Here is a 23465-nt window from a genome sequence, read left to right as displayed (position 1 = left end):
GAAAATCAAGAATTAGACTATATGCATTTGATGAATTTATGTAGTCACAATTTGCTAATGAAACTGGTTGCCTAAACTTTGTTATGAAGCGTCAATAAATTAGACATTTTGTAAAGCAGAAAATCAACAATTAGACTATATACACGGACGGATAGTAGTTTTAAAACATAAAATCTTAGATTTGATAAATGTATGTAGACACAATTTGCTAACGAACCTGATGGCCTAAAACTTTGCAATCAAGCATGTTACACAGAGGTCATCCTGCAAAATGATCTCAACAGGCAAAGGGCGAATATTCGGCGGGGAAAAGCTTTTATACCATAGCATTCCATTGGGAAATGCATGCTGCTTTGGGAGTTAAACGCACGATCATTGTCTGGTGGGAATTGAGAGAAAACCTCTCATTAAGTGTCACCTCAATAAAGGAGGTTATTTACTTGGCTATTGACATTTCTCAAATGACCAAAGAGGAAACTTTCCAAAAAGGCATTTGAAACAGAGTGTCAATGCTTTAAACGCAAATTGAAAAGTTTGGGCAGCAGCATGAAGTGCAGTCTTGTCACAAAAGATTTGCCTGCAGTATGTTCCTTTGTTTTGCTAAAACGTGGAGCTGGGCTGGTCCTTGTTGATTTAGGCCTGTTTGATATTAAAGGAGAGATATCAAGCACTGGTGCCCAGAAGTATTTTCAAACCTCTTTGTCATTCTATAGACCTGTCGTGTTACTAGTAGCTCGTAGCTCGTTCGTTTTCGTTACAGTCTGGCCTCCAAATCACTTCCAAACACAACTTGTAAAATGCAAAACAAAATATAAAAGCACGATTTATTCGCAAACAGCTGCTGTGTCTCCAAAGCAAGTCTACTTCTTTGAAAATTAAAGAATCAAAAACATCTCCTATCATTTATTTAGGGTATCTTTAGGATAGAAGCTTGATTATGGGGGTAGGGAGGGCTGTTAAGGTTCGGGCTACGTTTGGCAAGTCATGCTGTTAATCTTGAAAAGGCATCGAAGATCGATGGCACAGTTTGAAACTGGATTCGAGGATAGACTTTTAGAACTGCCATTTATAACTGATAATTTCTCTAATGCAAATATTTTTGCCATTGAACGAAAGCCTCAGTTTCTCAGTTTATCGTTACTTGCCTTAGTGATTCCTTTAATAACAAGCCCTCGAAGCTGATTTCCCTGCAAATCTAATGTCTAAAATTTTTAAAATTATCAAGTTGTGAATGATAAGGATTTGCTGCACAGTCAAATGTGAATGGGTTTTGGTCTTAAATCCACTTGAAATGGATACTCAATGATCTAGGGTTTATCCGTTATTAAAAAGAAAGCAATGTTTTTCAAAGAGTCTGTTCACAACTAAAATGTTGCTTTGAAGTTGCAATTATTTTATGCAGTTGGAAAGGGGCTGTTGAGGTTGACAGAAAGCTTAAGATAGATTGTTCCAGCGTTTTCAGGTTTCATAAATACATGACATTTAAATGCTCAAACATCAAGTATTCAACCATTTGTGGATTTTATGGGCAGTATTTCCGAAGTTTTAATTATAAAAAGCTCTAAAACTTCGCAACTTGAGAACAAAAGAAAAAATATGACCTGAGAAAATTAAGATCAGAAACAAGTGTGCTTTGGAGGACATATGGTCGAGAATACATATTTGTTACGTGTATCTTCAAAATTAAAAAATAGTCGAAGAAAAGAAGCAAATCAGCCTTGAATCCCTTCTTATAATTAAGGTTTATTAAAGGAGAATAAGCACCATCATGACTTTCATTTCGTTGTAAGTTTCGGAAACAAAATTTCTATACTTGCTGAGGTTATCAAACAAATATTTACATCGCAAAGTGTAATTCAAGAACCAGCTGTATTCCAGTTGTAATCCAGTTATCTAGACAAGCGAAAATCAAGAATTTATGCTTCCTCGAACCTTTTCTCTCAAAAAACTGTCATAATCACACATTTCCAAGAATTCAAAGTTTGAGTTCGATATGACAGCCTGGTTCATATCCAGAAAAGATTACATGACATGTAAATGCTCAAACATCAAGTATTCAACCATTTGGGGATTTTATGGGCAGTATTTCCGAAGTTTCGATTATAAAAAGCTCTAAAACTGCGAAACTCGAAAACAAAAGAAAAAATGCTGTAGACTTTCTTGATGACCTGAGAAAATCAAGATCAGAAACAAGTGTGTTTTGGTGCACATATGGTTGATAATACATATTTGTTATGTGTATCTTCCAGGTTTTTCACGAACATATTAATTGGCACGAATTACTGCAAACTTGACTCTGTAAAAGGTGGCATTCACCAAAAGGACAACATTACATTTTCGGCTAAACTCTTAACTTCTGATGGCATTTTATATGATCATGTAACATTTTGTTTTAGACATTAGGTTTTAGGTTTTAGTTTTTCAAACTGACATTGTTAAGAATTGTAGATTGTCAAGCGTAACGCTATACAAATTTGGGAGCGCTATACAAATTTGCCTTTAATGTTGATAGCGACGAGGATTTAAAAAGAAGCACATGTATATGGTGCAATAGAGTATTTAAGCCCCATTCAAAGTTTAATCTGCTGAGAACAGATGGGTCACTTTGAGTATATCTAACCCTCCCTCAGAGTTCGTGGACTGGTACCCATGTCAACCTACCCATGTGTATCTAGTACCCATGTCATCTACTACCTATGTGTATCTAGGACTGGTACCCATGTCAACTTACCTACGTGTATCTAGTACCCATGTAATCTAGTACCTATGTGTATCTAGGACTGGCACCCATGTCAACTTACCTACGTGTATCTAGTACCCATGTAATCTAGTACCTATGTGTATCTAGGACTGGTACCCATGTCAACTTACCTACGTGTATCTAGTACCCATGTAATCTAGTACCTATGTGTATCTAGGACTGGTACCCATGTCAACTTACCTACGTGTATCTAGTACCCATGTAATCTAGTACCTATGTGTATCTAGGACTGGTACCCATGTCAACTTACCTATGTGTATCTAGTACCCATGTCATCTACTACCTATGTGTATCTAGGACTGGTACCCATGTCAACTTACCTACGTGTATCTAGTACCCATGTAATCTAGTACCTACGTGTATCTAGGACTGGTACCCATGTCAACTTACCTATGTGTATCTAGTACCCATGTCATCTACTACCTATGTGTATCTAGGACTGGTACCCATGTCAACTTACCTACGTGTATCTAGTACCCATGTAATCTAGTACCTATGTGTATCTAGGACTGGTACCCATGTCAACTTACCTATGTGTATCTAGTACCCATGTCATCTAGTACCTATGTGTATCTAGGACTGGTACCCATGTCAACTTACCTATGTGTATCTAGTACCCATGTCATCTAGTACCTATGTGTATCTAGGACTGGTACCCATGTCAACTTACCTACGTGTATCTAGTACCCATGTAATCTAGTACCTATGTGTATCTAGGATTGGTACCCATGTTAACTTACCTATGTGTATCTAGTACCCATGTCATCTAGTACCTATGTGTATCTAGGACTGGCACCCATGTCAACTTACCTAGGTACATCTTAGCTCAATGATAGGACAACAGGCTACATCTATATCATTAACATCAAATGTAGCTTTTTCTCCAACCATTCCCCAATACCCTACGTACCAGGGTCACAAAATTTCAAGCGCAGAAATTAAAAATAGGAGTGGAGAAGCGGAGGAGCAACGGTCAAAATTTTGCGGCGCTGGTACCCTGGTACCCAGGTTTTGCCATCTCTGTCCAATTCGTTGCATAAAATTCAATTCTTCCCAAGAAACACTATGAAACGCAGATGACTTTTTACACGAAACTCAATTTCTTCGCAACACACAGCGAATTAATTATTCAATGAACTGAGCGGAGACGAGTTGTCAATATTCTTAGTTTGAGGAAATATGAATCGTTCCATTAAACATTTAGCAGTATCGAAACGAAACAAGCTACATCCAACGTGGACACGGGCCATGTTTTTCGAAAAATCTGCCAGAGACCTGATGCTTTCAATTGGAACTCTCTTGACCCATAATTGCTGTTAATTTACAATAATACAGTTCCAGACAGAAACGTGCTACATCCAGCAAGCACGTGGGCAATGTTTTTCGAAAAATCTGCCGTATAACTGGCCGTCCTGTTGAAAATCTTCTAATACATTTTAACAAAAAAAAGTGCTATCAATTCAACATTTAATATCTCCATACTTAATATTTGCTCAAAATCTCAAAAAAACCTTGTGATGAACATGATATATTAAATGGTTACAAAAAAGACCAGAAATAGATGATTCTTTCGATGAAGAAAAAGTTTATTCTTTCGATGAATATCGATAAAGGTAAAGATATCGGTAAAAGAAGCCTGAATATAAATAATTTTGCGACACTATTCAGCGTAAAGCTAGCAATGGGTTTAATCATCTTATATTCAGCTCAAAACAGAACAACATCATTCAATTTTTTGGATAGCACAAAGAGACTAGCTTGAAAATAATACTACTTGACAACAAGTTGTGAGATTAAGTCATTGTCATTCAGTCTGTCTAATGGTTTCGATTCTCTTCAAAACTGATCGTATATCTAAAAATTAAATAACAACATATCAAAAAACATTGAGCGATTAAGTAACTTTAACCTGACTTGAAGCTGAAGCTGGACGCGGCGAAATGAGTGGGGTTGGTGTTGTTCTTTGAAGGAGTTAAACTTGTATAAATACACGAGAAGTTGAGAGAAAGTCTGCGTTTGATAGCAGCAAACGTCTACTCTGTATTGTAAGTTTCAATCATAAAAATTTTCTTCCTGGCGATTAACATGGTTTTGGTCTTAAAGACTGCGTACTGTCTTTTAGCAATGCTTGGGTCTGTATCAATAAATAAGTCCTCGTTTTAGATGCAATTTACCATATTTTGTGAGTGGAAAGAGGTGTTGTGAAAGAATTGATCACATGATATGGATCTATTTGATCCATTTCAGACTAGCTACTTCTATTAACCTCAACAGCAGACCAATGAGATGGTTACCCTCATATGTTGGGAGTCTGGCCCTCTCGCTTTTGAAAGGGCAATCGTCCAATAGTGCAATGTTTGACAAATATTTTCATGGATTGACATATCATGTGATATTACTGAGCCCGCCAGCTGGCTACAATCCATGCCAAAACCTCTTGAAAAAACGCAATACAGCGTTCTTTCTACTTCTCTAGACCCCCTAACGTCTTACACAACAGCCTCCCCCTCGCCCTTAAAACAATGTTGATTAGCAAATTTTCATATTTATTTGATTGCAGCAAAATTTGGCACATCAAAAAGCATGTTTATGATGCATTACCATAAAAATCATCAACATTTCTTCGAGGGAAGAGGGGGGGGGGGGAAGCTGCGTGCAATATTTAGGGAAGATTTCCAAGTGTTTTGGCAAAGATTGCGTGTTATAAGTGAAGTTTTGATAGCTGCAGGGTGCAGAACTGGTGTATATAGTTCTTCTTTTCTACTTTAGGACAACATTATAAGTAGATAAGTGCACGCTCTGCTAACTATCATGAGTATAATAAAGTTATCAATGGTTTAATTAAATATCATTTCTTCGCATTGTTTATCATCCTAATAAGCAACCACTAGTGGTGATGTATCGTGGCAAATTCGTCACACCTGATGATATGCTTGTTAGAGCCATACAAATTTCAAATTATTGCTTGTTTCGGCAGAAGCATTTAAGAGCATATAATAGTTAAGAATATATACAATGACTTCTCGCTACGTCCTGGATAATTGCATCTACAAAGCTGTTTTATTACAATAACACAGTCTTGTGGTGCGGTACCTATCTAATTTGCAGAATGCACTGTTTTCCCGAAGATCTCTAGTCCCCCTATATAAAGCTCGTTCGTATTGGAAGCATTTGGTCCGGTTATTCTTATCCTCAAATAGCGGAATGGACGATGATTCTTTGACAACTGCCAAGATGCTACCATGTACCTAAAAAAGGGTAAAACGACATTATGCAATTTTCATCAACCATGAAATCAACATTGTCTCACAAGACTCAACTTGGCCTTTTAATGGTTGGCTGTTTGTCATATAGAGAAAAACATGAGATTTCATGATTTCTATAAAAATCACCTTACCAAGCATAAAGTTGAAAGAAAAAGTTTCAAAATCCTACTAAAATCAACGTGTCTGGCAAAAATTTGAGAATTCAAGAGCTTAATTAGTCAATAAAGGCTCTTTTTCAATAGAGTGATAATTTGAAGTTTTAACATGATGGGAATGTCGGTTATGACTTACCTGTCATTTAAACTGGTGTCCATGAAATGCTTTTTGAGAATGTGCCAATGGCTTGCGTCTAAGGAACCCTCTAATACCCAGGTTCGCAGGCAGCCATCCCCAGACAGCCAACCATGACAAAGTGAATAGGATTCTGGGATAACTGTGATGTCATGGCCAAAGTCAAGTTGAAACCAAGAATTTTCAAGATTTTCTGTACTGCATGGCTTGGGCTAAAAACGAGGCAAATAATATGATCGAAATGATATTATATTACAAAATATTTTACGATTTGATCTTATATGATATAAAATTTTATGATATTAAATAACCTAATATTTTACGATTTGATCATATATAATATGAAATTCTTAAGATATGATAATATATGATATGATAATATATGATATGATAATACATAATGTGATATAATAAAATATAATATACTAAAATATAATATAATTCATAACATATATGATTTAAGACATGAGATATGATAAAATATAGAATTAAGATGATATTATCGAATTATTTATGAAATCTCATATAATATAATACCTTAATATCGAGAATATCAGAAGCACTGCCAAAACCAGCAGAGCTTCTTGATACCTGCATGATACCAACAGATGCAAGGTTTTGCCATTTTGTTTTTCCATTCTTGGTCGCCAAGTTGTAAATGATACCTTCTTTTAAAGCTCGAAGTCCTACAAAAATGCAGAATGTGGCATTAGCAAATCACCGTACAAGCAAACTTTCTGACCCTTCTATTGCGTTAAGTGGTGCAACGGGGGGGGGGGGGGACTAGGGGGAGCACATCCCCCCAGTTCGCAGTAGAATCGATTTTGTATTTTGTCTTACTTCGATAAGAAAATGTTGTGGAGGGGTAAAATTTTGACACCGTACTTTTTGTGATGTAATCCCATGATTTTCAAACTGCCAATTTTCAAACAAAAGTTAGTCATAGGCGTTCCCTTCGGATAAAATTGGCGTTACCTGGTGGTTAAAAGGGCATGGCTTGAATTTTTTCTATTTATCCCTCCCCCCAGAGCTTTGTTGCTGGCGCCGCCATTGTTGCTGCCCTTTGAAAATATGAAACAATAAAGTGTTATGATAATCATATATTTCATTCAGATCATATAACTCGGGTTGGCACCAATTAAGCTTTAGCTCAATATAATTCCCAAAAAGTTTGTCAAAGCCAATTACTGAAACAGCTTCTCGTGAAAACTTCCAGCCCGCCACAACTCCTTATTCCATTATTGTCTCATCAGCACTCGAAATCCGAAATTGCAAGATAGACACTCACAGAATATGAAATGTCTATTAAACTCCACAGATCATTTTTAGCTATCACAACATGGCAAGCCTATATGACAATAGAAAATTTCCCATAAATTTCACGTAGCTACCATCCCGACTCTACCAGCGAAAATTCCAACCTTATTTAGTTTCGAGTCAAGTGTATGCATACAAACATATTACAAGCATAAAAGCATAAAAACAAAGCATATAATGTTTCTTTCATTGTCATACCTCTGCCTTGCTTAATCTCTTCGTCTTCGTTTCCACTGCTTCGTACTTCGTTTTCTAAGTCACTCATTCGCTGATCCTGGATGCCAATCTTTTCTCTGTAGGCTAGCACTTGTTTCTCTAATCTAGAAATGGCATCTTCTTTCTTTTCCAACTTTATTTTAAGCTCTCCAACACTCTGCGTTGCCTGCTCTAGCTTATCTTTCAGAATATTGACCCGTTTATCTGCCTCTTCTTCGACCAATCTCTTTATTTTCTCGGCATCTTTTGACAGAATTTCTGGATTCTCCATGCCAACTTTTGCAAGTAAAGCTTCATCGTTGCGAAATTGAAAATTTTCTTCCATTACCTTGATATCTGTTTCCAAAATATTCGACTTTTCTAGTAAAATGGCAATCTTATTTTCTGCCTGTTCTTTTTCTTTTCTTTCATGCTTCAACTGGACGTGTAAATCTTGCAATATCTTTGTCGTTTTACTTTGCATGTCTTCAATCTCGATTTCATACTGCTTCATAATTTCTGCTCTCAATTCTCTTTCTTCCATCAACCTTTTTCTTATGACGTCATAAGCTTCACTCAAACGAGTCTCAAGTCTTTCGTATTCTTTCTCGTATTCCATGATGGCGTGGTTTCGCGCTTTCTTTTCTTTCTCCAAATCCAAGTGCAATCTCTTGCTATGTTTTTGCATTTCATCCATTGTCTCTTCTAAAGCGTTTATCTTCGAAATCTTCTCTGCTTTTTCAGTAGAAATTTTGTATCGAAACAGTGCGACATACTCGATAAGAAAATTCAAAGTTGAGATACTGGTATTATCTCCAACATTTTTCATGTTTATATCACTGTCACAAATTTCCTGCAATCGAGAAACCTCAGTTGTCAGAAAGCCAATCACCTCTTCCATATTAGCAATAGCTACAAGCTCGGACTCTTTACCTCCTTTCGAGTCTTGGCCTTCCAAGTTTGGCGTGTTGTTTCTATTTTCTATCAAGGTATTAAAATTCTTCACATCAAGTAATTCTTTAAGTTGCTTTAGCTCAACTTCTTTGGCTTGAAGGAGCTCTTCCTGGCGGGTAAATTTCTTCTGTAACTCTAGTGATTCATTGGCTGGCACTTGGTCTAGTTTACCTGTGTCACTTCGTGTTATAATGTCTCCCTTGCTCGCTTCCTTCTCTATTATAACTTCAGCGCTGCTTTCATCTACAACAGCTTCTTTTTCCTTTTCTATTGGACTTTCTGGACGATATTCTGGAAGTGAAATAGAGCCAGTCTTCATTTCTGGTTCTTGATGCTTCAAGTTTTTAAGGTTCTCGATTCCTTCTGTCAAAATTTCATTTTGTTGCCCTTCTGACTTCCTGACTTTACTGTCATGTTTCTCCCCCAAATAGTCAGGATCTTTCTGAGGCTCAGCAGACTTTTCAGTTCTTCTATTCATCTTCTTGCCTCTACGTCTACCCCGGCTTTTCTGGGCTTGCAAACCAGCTCCTTCAAGAGTATCTAGAATAGCGTCGTCCATTACAGCCTCCGGGGCATAAGCTGCCTGTGAGACCATTTTCTCACTGATTAGCTCTTCATCCATATAATCTATACCCCAAGAAGAATCACCACCAGATCTACCAGCTGACTTTTCAGAAGACACATCCTCCTTCTCAGAAATTTCTTTCAATTTTCTCACTTCCTCGTACAATTCAATATGTTTTATCTGTTCCTTCATCAAGTCATTTTGCAGCTCCCGCTTCTGAGTTCTTAGAGACGAAACTTCTTCACTCAGGTATTTTTCCCGACTCAGAATGTCTTCTAGTGTATTTCTCACATGGTCGTATTTGTTCTTCGTGGTTGCTGCCTCAGCCTTGAGCTCATCGTGTTGCTTGGATACCTCGATCAACCTGTCAATTACACCAGCCACTTCCTCTTTCGGTATCCTTCTCGTTGAAGCCGGCTCCTTCAAACTTGCAACTTCCTTCTCTAGTCTTGCAGAAAATTCCCTTTCAGCAGCCACAATTTCGCGCAAAGCTCCAACCTGTGCGCGGAACAAATCACTATCCTGTTGCAACTCTCGCAAAATCCTAGCATTTCTATTTCCTGGGGCGTGGGCTTTTCTGCCAATGAATTTCCAAAGAAAAGCAAGTATTCCTAGACCAACAAAGATGCTATATGCATACGGTTTCATATCAGGTGCTACAATTTGTCCTTTATAGCATCCATATAAAACAGAAAAGGCAACACCTAATAAAGAAATGCCTGAAAATTTCAAGAAAGCAATTGCTACGGTCCCCAAAACACTGTACTTCGGAGATCTGCTGTTGCTATGTGATCTCTCCTCAGTTAAAAGTGATTCACTAAAGCTACCAATGTATTCTTCTCCAAGAATATTTGACTTTGAATCAGAATGACTTTCAATATTCCACTCTTGCAACCAAATAACTTTTCCTAGGGCTCTTTTCTTTTCTGTGTATTTGTTAATAGCCCTATTGAGTTGTCTCTCAAGCCGTTCTATTGCATTTCTTTGCTTGGATATGATTTCGTAATCTTTGTCGACTAGCGCTTCCAGCTCTTTCACTTCACTAGAGATTTGCTTTTCCTCTTTCTTGTATTCATCAACTTTGCAAAGGAGATCTTGAATCGTTATCTGGTATCCTTTGTTGATACTAAGAGTCTGAATCAACTGCATGTCAGCTCTGTAAACCAAACCAATTAGCAAAGCAGACAGGAATAAAAAGGGATACACTATCGCACTGTTGCCGACTGTCAAAACAACACAAACATCAAGGACGATAAACACCAGAAATTTTGCATACGTCAAACCATTCACTTTAAAAGTAGGTCTTTCGTCTTTATCTTTGCTTGATTTCCCTTCCATTTTCAGATTTCCTTCTAAAGAACTTATCTCATCTTTTAACGATCGTATGACTTTATCTTTTTCTTCCTCTTCTTCAGCCCTTTTTGCTCTAAACTTTTCGATATCTGCCTTCATTTCCTCGTATGTGATATGAATACTGTGATTTTGGTCTTTATACTTCGCCAGTTCCTTTGAAAGCACATCTTTAGCTGCAGTTAAATAGATTACCTCATCTTTGAGATTATCGGACAAACTTGCTTGCTCTTCTGCAAAGGTTTGGTCGATGTACTTTTCATAGGTTTCACTGAACTGCTTAAAGTCATCATCGCCAAGGCGCATAATCAAATCTTGCATTGCTCTTCGCAGGGTTTTTGTATTTGAGTCTGGATACACTGTAGCGCCATTCTTCTGGTGCAGTTGCCTCTGTGGCGATAAGATTCTCCATATATTGATAAACACGAAGTATGCTACAAACATACCTGCAAATGCGTTGACAATTGACACACCAAAGTGGACATGCATTGTCGAAACAGCGACAAATGTCGTTGCAACTAGCAGCAGAATCTTAAATAAGCTGGTGCTCAAACTTAAGAATAACTCACTCCACCGTGGACGACTGTCTTCAATTTCAACTTCAGACGATGTCTGTTTTTTCAGTTTTGCCCTCTTTTTCTTGCTTAATTTTTTCTTCCCTTTTTTCTCCTGTCCAGGAGATGATGCTAGGTCTTCACCAGAACACGACATCTTACTTTCAGGACTTTCATCTTTGTCCAAGCTTCGGGTAGACGTCTCAGTACAGGGTTCATCTACCTTCGAATCTACTAAAGAAGATATACTGTTTTCAGAGTCTCTGCTACTGATATTTTTGTCATCAGTTTCAATTGCATCATAACCAATAATCTCATCATTAGCATCGTCTTTGTCACCAGCATTTTCTTTTGTTACAGCATCGCTGTTCGTGTTATTATCATTTGTCGGAACTGTAGCATCTTTTCGAAGACCACTGAGCCCTTTGACCCTTCCCTTCTCTAATTCTTCACATCTACTGTAAAAAGTATCATATAGCGTAGAGACTTCCAAGATCTGTTTATTCAATTCAGTGTTCTGTTCTCTCTCCATTTGCAATTTCTTCTTTGTTTTTTGAAGTTGACGCGCGAGAGTTTCTTTGGCAGCTTTATTTTCTTCAAGAATATTTTTCATTTCAGAATTTGTAGTCTCTAGATGCTCAATCTTGTCTTCAAACTTCTTGCGTAATTGTTTTGCTTGGTTGTATTTCTCAATATCGGTTGTTGCATCGCCAACCTCGACTGCAGAACTGAGCCTCCTTATCTCATGCTTCTGGTGCTGAATTTCAGCTGACTTTTCTTCTAATGTGGTTTCAAGGTCTGTGACAACACTTCGCTTGTCCTCAAGTATGTTTACTTGCTCCTTTTTCAATTTTTCGACTTCTTCCTTCAACTCTTCGTTCTTTTTTATCAGCACAAAAAGATCATTCATAAGCACTTCCATGTCAGCTTTGTACTCTTCATTCAGTTGAGAATCTAGAAAAATAAATTGAAAGGTAACAAGTTATTATTTGTCTAGAACTACTTTTAAAGTATCATATACAATATAAATGAACAAATGATCACCATAAAAACACAGAATCTTCAAGTAAAGTGATATCAAAAAGAGGTAGCAAGAATGATATGACGTTTTGGCACAGATGAAATTTCATTTGTGAGACCTTAGGCCATTCAAATCAATTGGGGATGAAAGCCATTCAATTCAATGAACAAGATAATCAAGAGCTACTTTGAGCCTTCTCTGAACGCTACGAGACTGTTATTCAGTGGACTTGAAGGCTTTTCAAAGTATGAATATTTCCAAGTAATCTCAATCAGAATGAGCCTCAATGTTGTTTGGATGAACACAGATGAAAAAGCACCTAGCAAAATATGTGCATTGATCTGACAAGCGTACGTTTTTCCACGATAAAAATTCATTTATTATGGTTTCAACAGAAACAAGAACACTTGCTATATTTCTAACATATTCATAGCCAAGAACTCAGTAAAAGAGCACAAAATCAGCAAGAATAATTCATGATTTGAGAATTAAATTAGAAAGGTTTCCTTCTAGGGTCTAATATTCAAGATAAAGTTGGCAGGGTTTCAATCATAATTGTGAGGCCAAACGTGGCTTTCAAGATAGCAAACAATATTTTTTTAGAATGAATTTAATATTTTAGAAGCCAAACAGTCTTCGCAGTATGAAACGATAAGTAGTCACTGTAAATTGAAGATTGTGAAGATTATCTTCCTATGCAGGCGTTTAAGCTTCCTGGAGTATATTTGCATGAGCAAAAATATCTTGATATCTCCATTAATGAGTGTTTAATTGTGTTAGAAATTAGAGGACGCTGTATTGGTGAAAATAGATGAGATATGCAGTTATCCCAATAAGAGAATTTCTAGAAATGCCTGAAGTGATTTTATTTAGCTTTCCATCATCATCTATTCATACTCTTGTTGTACATTCTTTGTAAGTACCATATTTTCAAACTCATGCTCATTGTAGTAAGCACTGAAACTGGCCTTAAATTTCGAAGTTATCAAAACATTTGGTTGCATTACGATTATTAGCATCTAATATCTTAATGATTCTTTAGGTCTTTACTAAAAAATTCAAGCATACCTAATACTTTTGAGTTTTCTTCCTTAACTGGCTTTTCCTCATTTTTAATGTCTAATGTCTTGCCTTCGTTTGCAGTTTCAGCTTGAGTATTTGTAGGCGTTAAAGAAAGCATCGCCTCAACTTTTCCCTTCTTGTTCTCCTCTTCCATTCTTACAATTCTTCCTTGCAACTCTTCAATCTTCTTTTCCAAAAGTTCCCGTTCTTTAATATTTTCTTTACCAACCTGAAATTATGAATTAATGATGGGAAATTTTAACGAGTTTATTTCAGGTAACGCCGCTAGCAACCAATGCTAAATGACATAAAAAAGGACCTATATCAGAAACAAAAGTTAGATGTTTTAAAAACTTTCTTTTTAAAAGGAAGGGAATATTCCAAAAAACTAAAGATTTAAGTTCATATTGCAAATTCTAAGCCCATGTTCAATGATTAAACAGAAACAAAGGCGCTAACTGGGAAGGGGCAGTCTTTTGGGCTCGAGCTATGTTTTGGGAATTTTTCCGAGAGGACACAGCCATCCCAGTAGCTTTTGAAACAAGAACAGATTTCGAGAAAAGGAATAAAGCAGGCCATTTTATGAATCGCAAAATGGCAACTTAAAAACGGTGATGTTAGCTGTCACAATTTTCTACTAAAAGGGCCTATTTGTACATTTACTTGTAAATTGTTTAAGTCAAATTTTTTGTTAACCCTCGGTAAAAAGCATTGAACCTTTTAGAAAACTTCAGTTTTTAATCATGACACACACCTGAGAAAAATAAAAAGTCTGTGTTCATAATGGAAAAGTAAATAGTAAGAAAAGTTTAGAACGATTTATGATACCAATATGAAGGCTATAAGTCTAAAACAGTCTTTGATTTGGACCAGTTGTTCAACAAAAGATGAAAGCTAAATTTAGTTTTTCAGAAAAAGATATTCCAACAACCTACCTCCATTGTCATGTCTTCTAAATCTCGCCTCTGCTGTTTCTCTATGTTTAAAGTTTTCTTAAACATTTCAATTTCACAGTCCTTCTGCTCCAGCACTTTATCACAGGCCTCCGACTGATTTGTCCATTCTTCAATTTGATCTTCAAGGTTGCGAATCTTTGCATCCTGCTCCTCTACCTTGTTTTTCAAATAGTCAATTTCCGAAGATTTTTCAGTGATAATGTTCGTCAAAGAATTACTCAAAATAAGTTCTTCTCGCAATTCCTCTGCCAGAATTCGTATTTTCTCTTTTTGATCTTCTACAGACCCATCGTTATCATCGTTCGGGAGACTTAGCTCCATCTCGGATGCATTGTTGTATGATTCTCCCATTTCTAAATGTCTGATAGACGCCATGAAATAATATTCTAAAAGAAAATAAAGAAAAATTAAGCTTTTTGTACGTCAGAGTAGGGCTATGGTATCTATAAGTAACCTTAGTTTTGTTTAGGGGTTTCTTCAGGGCAAGAAGGAAAGTGAGGCAAAAAGACTGTTTGCCTTGTCTGGTTTATAGTCTTTGTGTCGCCGTAGAATGGTATGGTGGTTGATATCTTGTAATTTCTTGAAAGCTGCTCTAAGTTGATAATCACAAAATCGTGATTATAATCACAAAATAGTCTAGTCTAGTTGATCACAAAATCACAAAATAGTTATAATCACAAAATAGTCTAGTTGATAATCACAAAATCATGATAAAAATAGTCGGAAAGTAAAGATTGGAATAATCGCAAAATCAAGATTACAATGATCACCAAATCATGATTACAATAACAACAAAATCGTGATTACAATAGTCATAGACATTTTTTTTAATATCTAGCATTCAATCTTCTCCTTCATGCAGCATGCCGAAAGCATAAGCAATTGACATAATCATTAATAAATCATTCGAGCAAATTTGTCTATATATCTTGCCAAGCCTAAAAGTTAGTCTGGGAGACAATCCATTTTCAACAGGTACATGAAAGTCTATTGGTGGCATCTTTTCAAACAGAAATGAATGGTACCAAGAGTCCACCTGGTATCACAAAATAATCACAAAATTAGATATGACTTAGCACTGTTGTTTTCCTCTATTTGACTGATCCCTATACAATGGGAGTTAAATTGCAATATCTTGAAATTCAGTTTAAGTAGAAGACCTTAATCAAATAGCGCTCGCCTAATGTCAGCTTATAAAGACAACAACAGAGCTATTATGCTCTACTAAATCACAAAAACTGTAGAGTTACTGATAAATTTGAGATCGACAGATCTCGAACAAGAAAGTTTTCATTTATAATTAATTCAGCGAAATGCATTGACATTTGAAGAAATTCTGAGTTTAAAATCCACCGATTACATAAAAAGGGCAACTACGTGAGGTAAGGTAGTGTTAGAAAGGAGTGTCAATGTAGAAAATTGCGTTTTATTTAAGATTGGGATTAAAGACAGTGATGAAACGCAAGTCACTCAATTCAAACGTCATTGACTAAAATAACGTTTATACACTTGGTATTGAAGACATTAGAAATCAGCAAAAGGAACACAGTAATTGAAGCAAGGATACAGTAACGATATAAAATACGGACTGTGGATGTCAAAAGCAGGACAGCCATACCACAACAATATAGCACAAGATGTCAAACTTTGCATGGGACATCCTAGCATTTTGCACAACCCTAGCATTCAAGCATTTCCATTCATTTGCCATGGTTTAAGAAAACTATTAATACCAAACACATTCTAGCCTTGCTAGCGTCAAATTGTCAACAAAAGCTTATTAATCAAAAGAACAAATACAAAAAAAGATTGCTTTGCTTATCTATCTTATGAGCAGAAGTGATACCATCACACCTCATACAGCTTTAGTTCCCGCCTCCAGTTGACATACTGTCGGAAAACTCCAGCTTTTCGATGCTAACAATACCATGCATCGTGAATACGAATTAAGTTTAATACCATAAAACTAAGGAAAACACTTACTTTATTTGCCAAATTAATGCAGCATCTAAGCTAGAAAGATGTCGTTGAGCTATTTGACAGGAAGCATTGCACGTAAGCCAAATTTTGAAGGTAGACCAGACAGATCTTCTTATGAATGCATATCTCATCAGGCATTTCATTAAGCTTCTCTGGTACCAGTTAGAAGCTCATCAATCTTTCACATTGACATTCACGTCGGCTTGTTTTCACACATAAACACTGCAATCAAAAAATAAGTACGTGCAGAGACCTTCTTCCCAAAAGCACCTTATACAGCTGTATACAGAATCTACTAAACTTTTAACGTATAAGTTTTTTTCAAATTTTCTTGATTCAAATAGAAGCAATACCAATCTTTGGGGGAAATGGAATGACGGTATTTTAAGGTAAAAAGTTTCCTGCATTTTAATAAAAATTTTGCAAAACATAAGCTAAGTTTGAAAATAGAAAAAATTTTGGTTGACAATAAACAAAATATGTTTGAAGTGAGGAATCCAAAGAGCATCATTAGAGGCTAGGTCACACGTTTAATAGATGCAAATCAAACTGTGTGGGTGACAGACAGTGAAGTTCACTTTCGTGACAGTGAAGTAATCCTGTTTACCTCAAAGATTGATGTCAGAATGCACATGGAACCTTGACATGTAGGATCTACGTCTGAAACCAGCTGTATAGGGGAAGCAATCTACACTAAATTCAATAGTCATAATTTAAATATGACAAAAATGGCAAACAGTAACGCGCAATGAATCCAAAGGAAGAGTACCTGTTATTAACGGATAAGCACCATTATTTACTACTGATCTATGTTGAAGGCATTGAAATCTTCGATCAATTTCTTCAATTGTCTGTTAGGAGTTACGTTCTCATTTTCGAGTTTTTGATTGGTCATTGGGCTCTTCTGATTAGCTTTTAGCCACTGTTCTATAGCACGCCTTTCATATGTGAATCCATCACTTAAAATAACAGGATCCTTCATTGTTGTCATTGTAATGGGACATAAGTATTCATTAGGTGGTTCCCTTCTTGTCTTTATCTCTTTGACACTCTCGAGAAACCGTTTACGAGCACCCATAGGAAGCCCAAGCTTTTTAAGGTCTTCTTCGTCAAGGGTATGAGCTTCCTTGAAAGTTATCTTTTCCCGCTTAAATTTTTCGCTGTATTCATCCAACTTGGCCTTTGAAAGCCACTGCTTCATTTTGTTATTTTCCTCTAATTTTCTGTCTATTTGCGGTTGCAGCTGCCTACCTTTCATGCTAGTGGCTCGGTGCGATTTTGTAACAGTCTTCTTCTTGCTTGTTCTACCAACTTCTACATAATTTCTGCTGCCGATATCTCTTGTAGCAGATCTTCTTTCACCATATCTTGACCATTCAGAAACTCGAGGTGTAGAGACTGTGCTTAGTAGGCCACTTTCACCTAGAATATCAAGACCGTCTTCATAGGCACTAGCGTTTGCTCTAATTCTTGATCTCTGACGACCTGAAGGAAATAGCTCCCAATCAAGTGTGCCATAGGCTCTGTCAGCAGTCGTAGTTACATCTTCATTGTCATCTTCATCAAGGGCAAAGTTCCATCCATTGCTGGAAAATCTATTTTCTCGTCCATAAAATCGTTCTACAACGCAGAGTAAAAAACTGGACAATTAGCGCCAACCTTTGAAGATATTTCACATTGCTCAATTTCCAGCAAAAATGTAACTAACATGATACTGATAAATATCAAATCCTTCTACCGATCATCTTCTTTCATACTGTCATGCCTTTTAAACATCATACATAACCCTTCTAACGTCAATAGATTCCAGTTTAAAGTGTCTTAGGCAAATCTTATCATTTTTTATGAAAACCATTAATTCTCAAAAGATAACTTACCCACTCTTTGCAGGTGCTGTCACTCTCATCACACAAAATTTTAATAGAGACTTAGCATTAAAAGAAGACATCAATATGAAATATAATCAATTCAAACAAATGAACAGTTTTTAATTTGTTTTCCCAAACCTTTAAAACAGTTTTGTTTCATTTAAGTTGTCCTCATAAATAAAGTAAAAAAGCTGCATAAAAATTAACCTCAAATTAAATCTGAGAAGCAAATTGTGCCATAACCAAAGCAGACATAAACAGTACATGTTGACATGGTAACATGCGCTTCTCTTAAAAAAAGTTCCAAAATACAAAACCTACTTGATTTTCTATGAATATCATAGGTAGTTAACAAGTCCAGTTCTGGTGTCCTTCGTATTCTTTTCCCGGCACCAGTTTTCATGTTTACCATTTGCATGCAAGTCAGATCCACAGTCTGCATAAAATGTATACTGTCAAGAAATGGGATAGTTTTTTGCCCTGATTGTGATGCTTGCTCAAGTCTTGATTGCTCATCTTTCTCAAAAGGCTGCCATGTTTCATCGTCAGCTTGCCATTCCCAAAGTACTGCTACATTAATAAGACTACTATAAGTATAAATGGAATTAGGAAGTTTGAGTGACTATTAGAGAATCAAAAAACAGTTGATTGAAGTACAAACAAGCAAATAAGCACAGAAACAAGCAAGCTAAACCACAAACCATTGAAAAGATAACAGTAAGCTGAAACAATGAGATGCAATGCAATACAAATAGGTGAAAAAGTGCTTAACACTCCACTCTGATAAATCCCTGTCTGTCTGAGTGTAATGATATTTGATTTCTTTTCAAATTGCATGGTTCCACATCAACACAAAGTTCTTGCTAAGTGTTTACTGTCATCACAAAATTCTGAAATTTCTGCAGATGGCCAATTTAGCTTGCCTTTCTTCTGGTACATTTTGCAAGATGTTATGATCTGATAAACCTACCTAGTTAAAAAATTTCAAAATCCAACCAGTTTAAAACTTTGGAGATTTCCAAAAAATTGCCTGCTTATTCTTAACCAATTAAAAGAAAAACAGCTATAACTGGCTTTTCAAAGATCTTTAAGGGTTGTTTATACAAGACCTGGACCAGATCGGATCAAAAAGTATCCAGATACTTGTGGATCTGATCCCAGGCCCTTCATGGGATCAAATCCAAAACCATTTGCTTTGGCTTTTCAAATGCTGGCTTTTAAAAAATTGGCATGCATCAGACTTTTGTCAAACAACTGAGATGAAAACAAACAGTCCAAACTGAACATGGGGGTGGTAAATTCAACTCTCATTTTATCCTGAAAGAGCTGTTCACAAAAGACAGACTCACAGCAGAAATAAGAATAAAAAACATACTATAACATATTTCTAAGACTTTTGAATTCAACTTATTGACTAACTAACTTGAAAGTCAACTTCATGTTTGGTTTCCTAATGCCAAATCCACAAAGTACCTCAAAATGATAATCATTCTGGCTCAAATTTGAATAAAAAAGGTAAAAGGATCTGACATAGACCAGATCCAACTGTTTACATAAGATCCCGTCCAGATCAGATCCATATGGGATCAACTTTGTTTGGATAGCAGGTCCAAAACTTGATATCCATCAGTTCCTGTGTAAACGCAAGACCTATCTGAGTAGATTGGATCCACTCTCATGTTGTCACTGCCCTTGTGTCCGTTTTTACACAGTCACTTCTACAAAATCATTTAACAAAGGTCTACATGACTTGCAATAATTTATGTAGCAAGTTTGAGAGTTAAAACATTTTGGTAGTTTTCAGAATGATAAACTATAGAATACAAGCAAACCTTGCTTTTGGTTGGCCTTCTGTAGTGGTTTGTCAAAACTTGGCTGCCTTTCTTCTTCTATAGAATCACAAAGATCTCTAAGTCTAGCTCTCTCTAACTTCTTCAAAAGAGGCAAGTTTGATCTGATTCTGTCATCCATTTGACTTGCAATTTTACACTGAAAGCTGAAAAAATGAAAATAAATTGAGATTTGCAACCAGGATGCTTTTAATGAATAACTTATAGTTGCTGTCAAGTGAACTATTGCAAACAATTAGAAATAGAAGGTCACAAATGAAACATGCTTTATTAGAAAAACATTTCGACTACTGTAAATCCTCAAATTGCCTCCTCCCTTGAATAAGCCCCCAAACTAGAACGAACTACAAATTTTCAATAAGCCTCCCCCTTGAATAAGCCCCCACTGCTACTGCAAATTCTCGAATGGGACCCCTCAATTTGATGATTTTTGCCATCTGAGGTTGCCTCTGGCGTATTATTGAATTACCACAACAAATTCATACTTTTGATATTAATTAATTAAATGCTCATAAAGAAATTCCTACTAAAATAAACGAGTTCTTTTAATAATGGCTCTTGATGTCTACAATAATTTTATAAGGCCCCCCTTGTATAAACTCCCCTTGTATAAGCCCCCATTCAAAAATAGCAAAAATAAATAAGCCCCCAGAGGGCTAATTTGAAGATTTACGGCAGAGGCTTTTATGACTTGACACAAGCTGGTCTGGCAGAGCTTATTCTAAGGAATATTTTCGGCTCCACAAATCATAAAAATATTTCTTGGTGCTTTTCACCCTTCAAAGCCACTGAATATTTGTATTTTAGTAGATCAACTTGTTACAAGTGTTGTAAGGGCCGCCAATAGGTTTTGGAGGCTGTGGTGCAGAAGAAAAAGCAAAGGTCCCTGCAAGCATTGCAAGCAAAAAACTTTTGGCACCACACCCCCCCCCCACCACTTTTCTGCTAAACTATGATGTCATAGTTGTGGCATCAAAGGTAATGGTGGCAAAATACGATTTGGAGCATCAAACTTGTCTAGAGCCCCCCACTCAAAAATGTGCTTTGGCATCTCTTGAATACATTTCAGAATTTTTCTTGCAGTCATTTTCTTACATCGTTTAAACGTCTTCCATTCTTAAAATTGAATTTATTACTTTATGAGGCCATATGTCCCACATTTGCAAACAGAGACTTTCCAGCAACAGCCAAAATACAGCCGAACTGTTTTATTCCAATTAAAAAAATAATTGAATAACAAAACATTTTTTATCGTTTTTTTTAATTTTCCAGCTCTACAGATATCCAGTTCCATATTTCGAATTCCAGCTCCATGAAAAGGGCCCAAATCCAGCTTAGGATAAGTATTGCGGTCTGGATTTCATGCTGGCGATTGAGTGGCGAAGAGAAATGGGAACAAACAATTTTAAGGCCATAGAAACAATAATTGGGTTACTATCTCGCAACTGTCTGTATATCAAAGTTAATTGGGTCACTCAATTGTATCAGACTGGCCCAATTAAAATAAACAACGGTTAAAATATTAAGAAATGCTAACCTTGATTATGCTGATCAACAAACTATGGCGGCCATATTTCTTCCGATGTGGTTGGCATGACAATACTCCTTCGCAGAGAACGGAGGGCAAAAGAATACGGGGTTACAAAAATTTCAAGTGACCGAGAAATGGCTTCATTCCCACCACATGGAAAGTCCCTCGCGCAAATTTCATTCATCCATCTTTAGCATGCCTTTCATGGCCAAAACTTCCCATATACTATCCGTCCACATTCTTTTCAATTAATCCGTTGCCCATCTCCTCCCAAACAATCCATCAGCAACATTTATTATTCCCCCCTGACATGGAAAAACCATTTTTTGAGCTACCTGCACTATGCTTTCTCTCAACTTCTCCCATTGCCCCAATGTTTGCACTTTTAATCCTTAATGTCTCTCAAGATTAAAAAAATAAAAATCTCCAGAGGTCCAATGATTAGCAGACTTAAGCAGAGACTATACAATAGAAAGCACTAAATCTCATTCGCTTAATGATATACATCCTAATATCGGGAAATTCGTATAAAACCTTTGTGATTAATCATCTTTGAGTGCAGCCATACCATACCGTAGCTATTGGAAAGTAGCCCCCCCTCTCGTTCAAAAGAAATCCGCATCGAAACGAGGAGTTTTTTGCTGAAATTAAAGCAACATTTATGTAAATGCAAAATCCAAGCGACATAAAGAAGCTATGAATAAAAAGCTTCCCAATTTCATTTATTAATGGTTACGTGTTGGCGACTATCAAAACATATACAATGCGATGCGACCTTCATTAATGATTTCTGCGAGACTTGGGTTATTGTCCGACGTAGGAAGGTGTCCGTAATTAAAATATAATTTTTACATAGCTTTGATGACAAAATCATGGGCAGAAATTCTTTATGTCTATTATTGGGTGTTAATTTTGTCCATGTTTTCCTTTTGTGGGGTTTAGATGTAGAAAACCTGTGATGTGGCAAGCAAGGCTGATATAGAGATAGATGTTTGGTCCATAACTTTATTCGCTATTTTTAGTTTCAGTTTTTTAATTTAGTCTCTGCCATCATGACGAAGCTGTTTTGAAGTATAATTTGTTTTAATTAGTCCACGAGGTCTGTAAATGGTGACAATTGCACCAGCAATACATGCTTTTTATAAGGAACCACTTTATAAGGAACCTACAAGTAGAAGGCCGAAATATTTAAAGAACTTATACTACTAAAAACGAAATCCCTAAGGAACTTTTCGATTTGAAATTTTTTTATAACTGCAAGCATCAAGAACTAAAAAGCTGGTTCCATTCTTTAGCAACCAATACTCGCATAGGTTGTTTGCTATTCGTGTGTCAAGTGCTTCCTCGCCCCTCTCTCTATTAAGTGTTAAGGCTTGTTGTAGTCAAAACAAATTAGGGAACTATTAAGGAACTTTTGGTACTACAGTTTGATGATTCAAAGTCTACGAATAAGGAACTTTGGGAACTAGGCCTTGAGGTAGGTTCCTTCTAAAAAAAGCGTGTACAAAAGTAATAGAAACTTCAGTTTATAATGTTAATTTTATAATGTTAATGCTGTTGAGGCGACATGCCAAAGGTTTACATAACAAAAGAGTCCAGCGCATTCTTATATAAAGCAACATACAAAAGAATTTTACAGTATTGTTTTTAGAAACCTTTTCCTACTTAGAAAGTTAAAAAACATCTTTTTTTAAAATACTGATACGCCAATCCGAAAGCTTTTGATATTTTGTTTTCTAAGGTCATAGTCTTTAAAGTTCAACTTTATAAATGAAAGATGAGTTTATTCTTGCAATATAAAACATTTTTGCTTTATCTACAACAAGTTATTTTGCTTAAGTAAAAAAAATTTAACATGTGATTCTTAGTGGGGTTCAGTTGGGCTTCGATGCCCCCTACTGTACCCTACACATACCTAGAATGCCACGGTGTTGCGAAGGAGCA

The 23465-nt window shown here is 36.3% G+C and overlaps 2 protein-coding genes across 2 annotated transcripts; both read right to left on the bottom strand.

The window, feature by feature from the left end:
- Positions 1-4546: 4546 nt before the first annotated feature.
- On the bottom strand, positions 4547-16492 carry LOC135680975 (uncharacterized). The gene is made up of 7 exons (XM_065216340.2): positions 16276-16492; positions 14272-14678; positions 13343-13565; positions 7834-12207; positions 6856-7004; positions 6319-6530; positions 4547-6009 (listed from the first exon to the last, which is right to left on the bottom strand). The coding sequence occupies exons 2-7, from the start codon at positions 14665-14667 to the stop codon at positions 5859-5861; spliced, it is 5505 nt and encodes a 1834-aa protein (XP_065072412.2). The 5' UTR covers positions 14668-14678; positions 16276-16492; the 3' UTR covers positions 4547-5858.
- Positions 16493-16500: 8 nt separating this feature from the next.
- LOC135696823 (uncharacterized) lies at positions 16501-23380 on the bottom strand. The gene is made up of 4 exons (XM_065216341.2): positions 21528-23380; positions 19973-20136; positions 18462-18710; positions 16501-17892 (listed from the first exon to the last, which is right to left on the bottom strand). Exons 2-4 carry the CDS (start codon positions 20109-20111, stop codon positions 17072-17074), a joined length of 1209 nt encoding a protein of 402 aa, XP_065072413.2. The 5' UTR covers positions 20112-20136; positions 21528-23380; the 3' UTR covers positions 16501-17071.
- Between the last annotated feature and the right edge of the window lie 85 nt (positions 23381-23465).

This window comes from Rhopilema esculentum, chromosome 18, assembly GCF_057945365.1.
Source record: "Rhopilema esculentum isolate cy_ngs chromosome 18, ASM5794536v1, whole genome shotgun sequence".
NCBI lineage: Eukaryota > Metazoa > Cnidaria > Scyphozoa > Rhizostomeae > Rhizostomatidae > Rhopilema > Rhopilema esculentum.
This window is presented reverse-complemented; position numbering and strand designations above follow the sequence as displayed.

Excerpts from the sequence above, each read along its gene's own strand:
- LOC135680975 (XM_065216340.2), bottom strand. The coding sequence starts at position 14,667 with ATGGCGTCTATCAGACATTTAGAAATGGGAGAATCATACAACAATGCA. Across the intron at positions 13,566-14,271 it reads TAGAAGACATGACAATGGAG|GTTGGTAAAGAAAATATTAA; the intron begins GTAGGTTGTTGG and ends TCATAATTTCAG. Across the intron at positions 6,531-6,855 it reads CTGATATTCTCGATATTAAG|CCCAAGCCATGCAGTACAGA; the intron begins GTATTATATTAT and ends CCTCGTTTTTAG.
- LOC135696823 (XM_065216341.2), bottom strand. The coding sequence starts at position 20,111 with ATGGATGACAGAATCAGATCAAACTTGCCTCTTTTGAAGAAGTTAGAG. Across the intron at positions 18,711-19,972 it reads GAAGGCCAACCAAAAGCAAG|CAGTACTTTGGGAATGGCAA; the intron begins GTTTGCTTGTAT and ends TTATTAATGTAG. Across the intron at positions 17,893-18,461 it reads TGATATTCATAGAAAATCAA|AACGATTTTATGGACGAGAA; the intron begins GTAGGTTTTGTA and ends TCTGCGTTGTAG.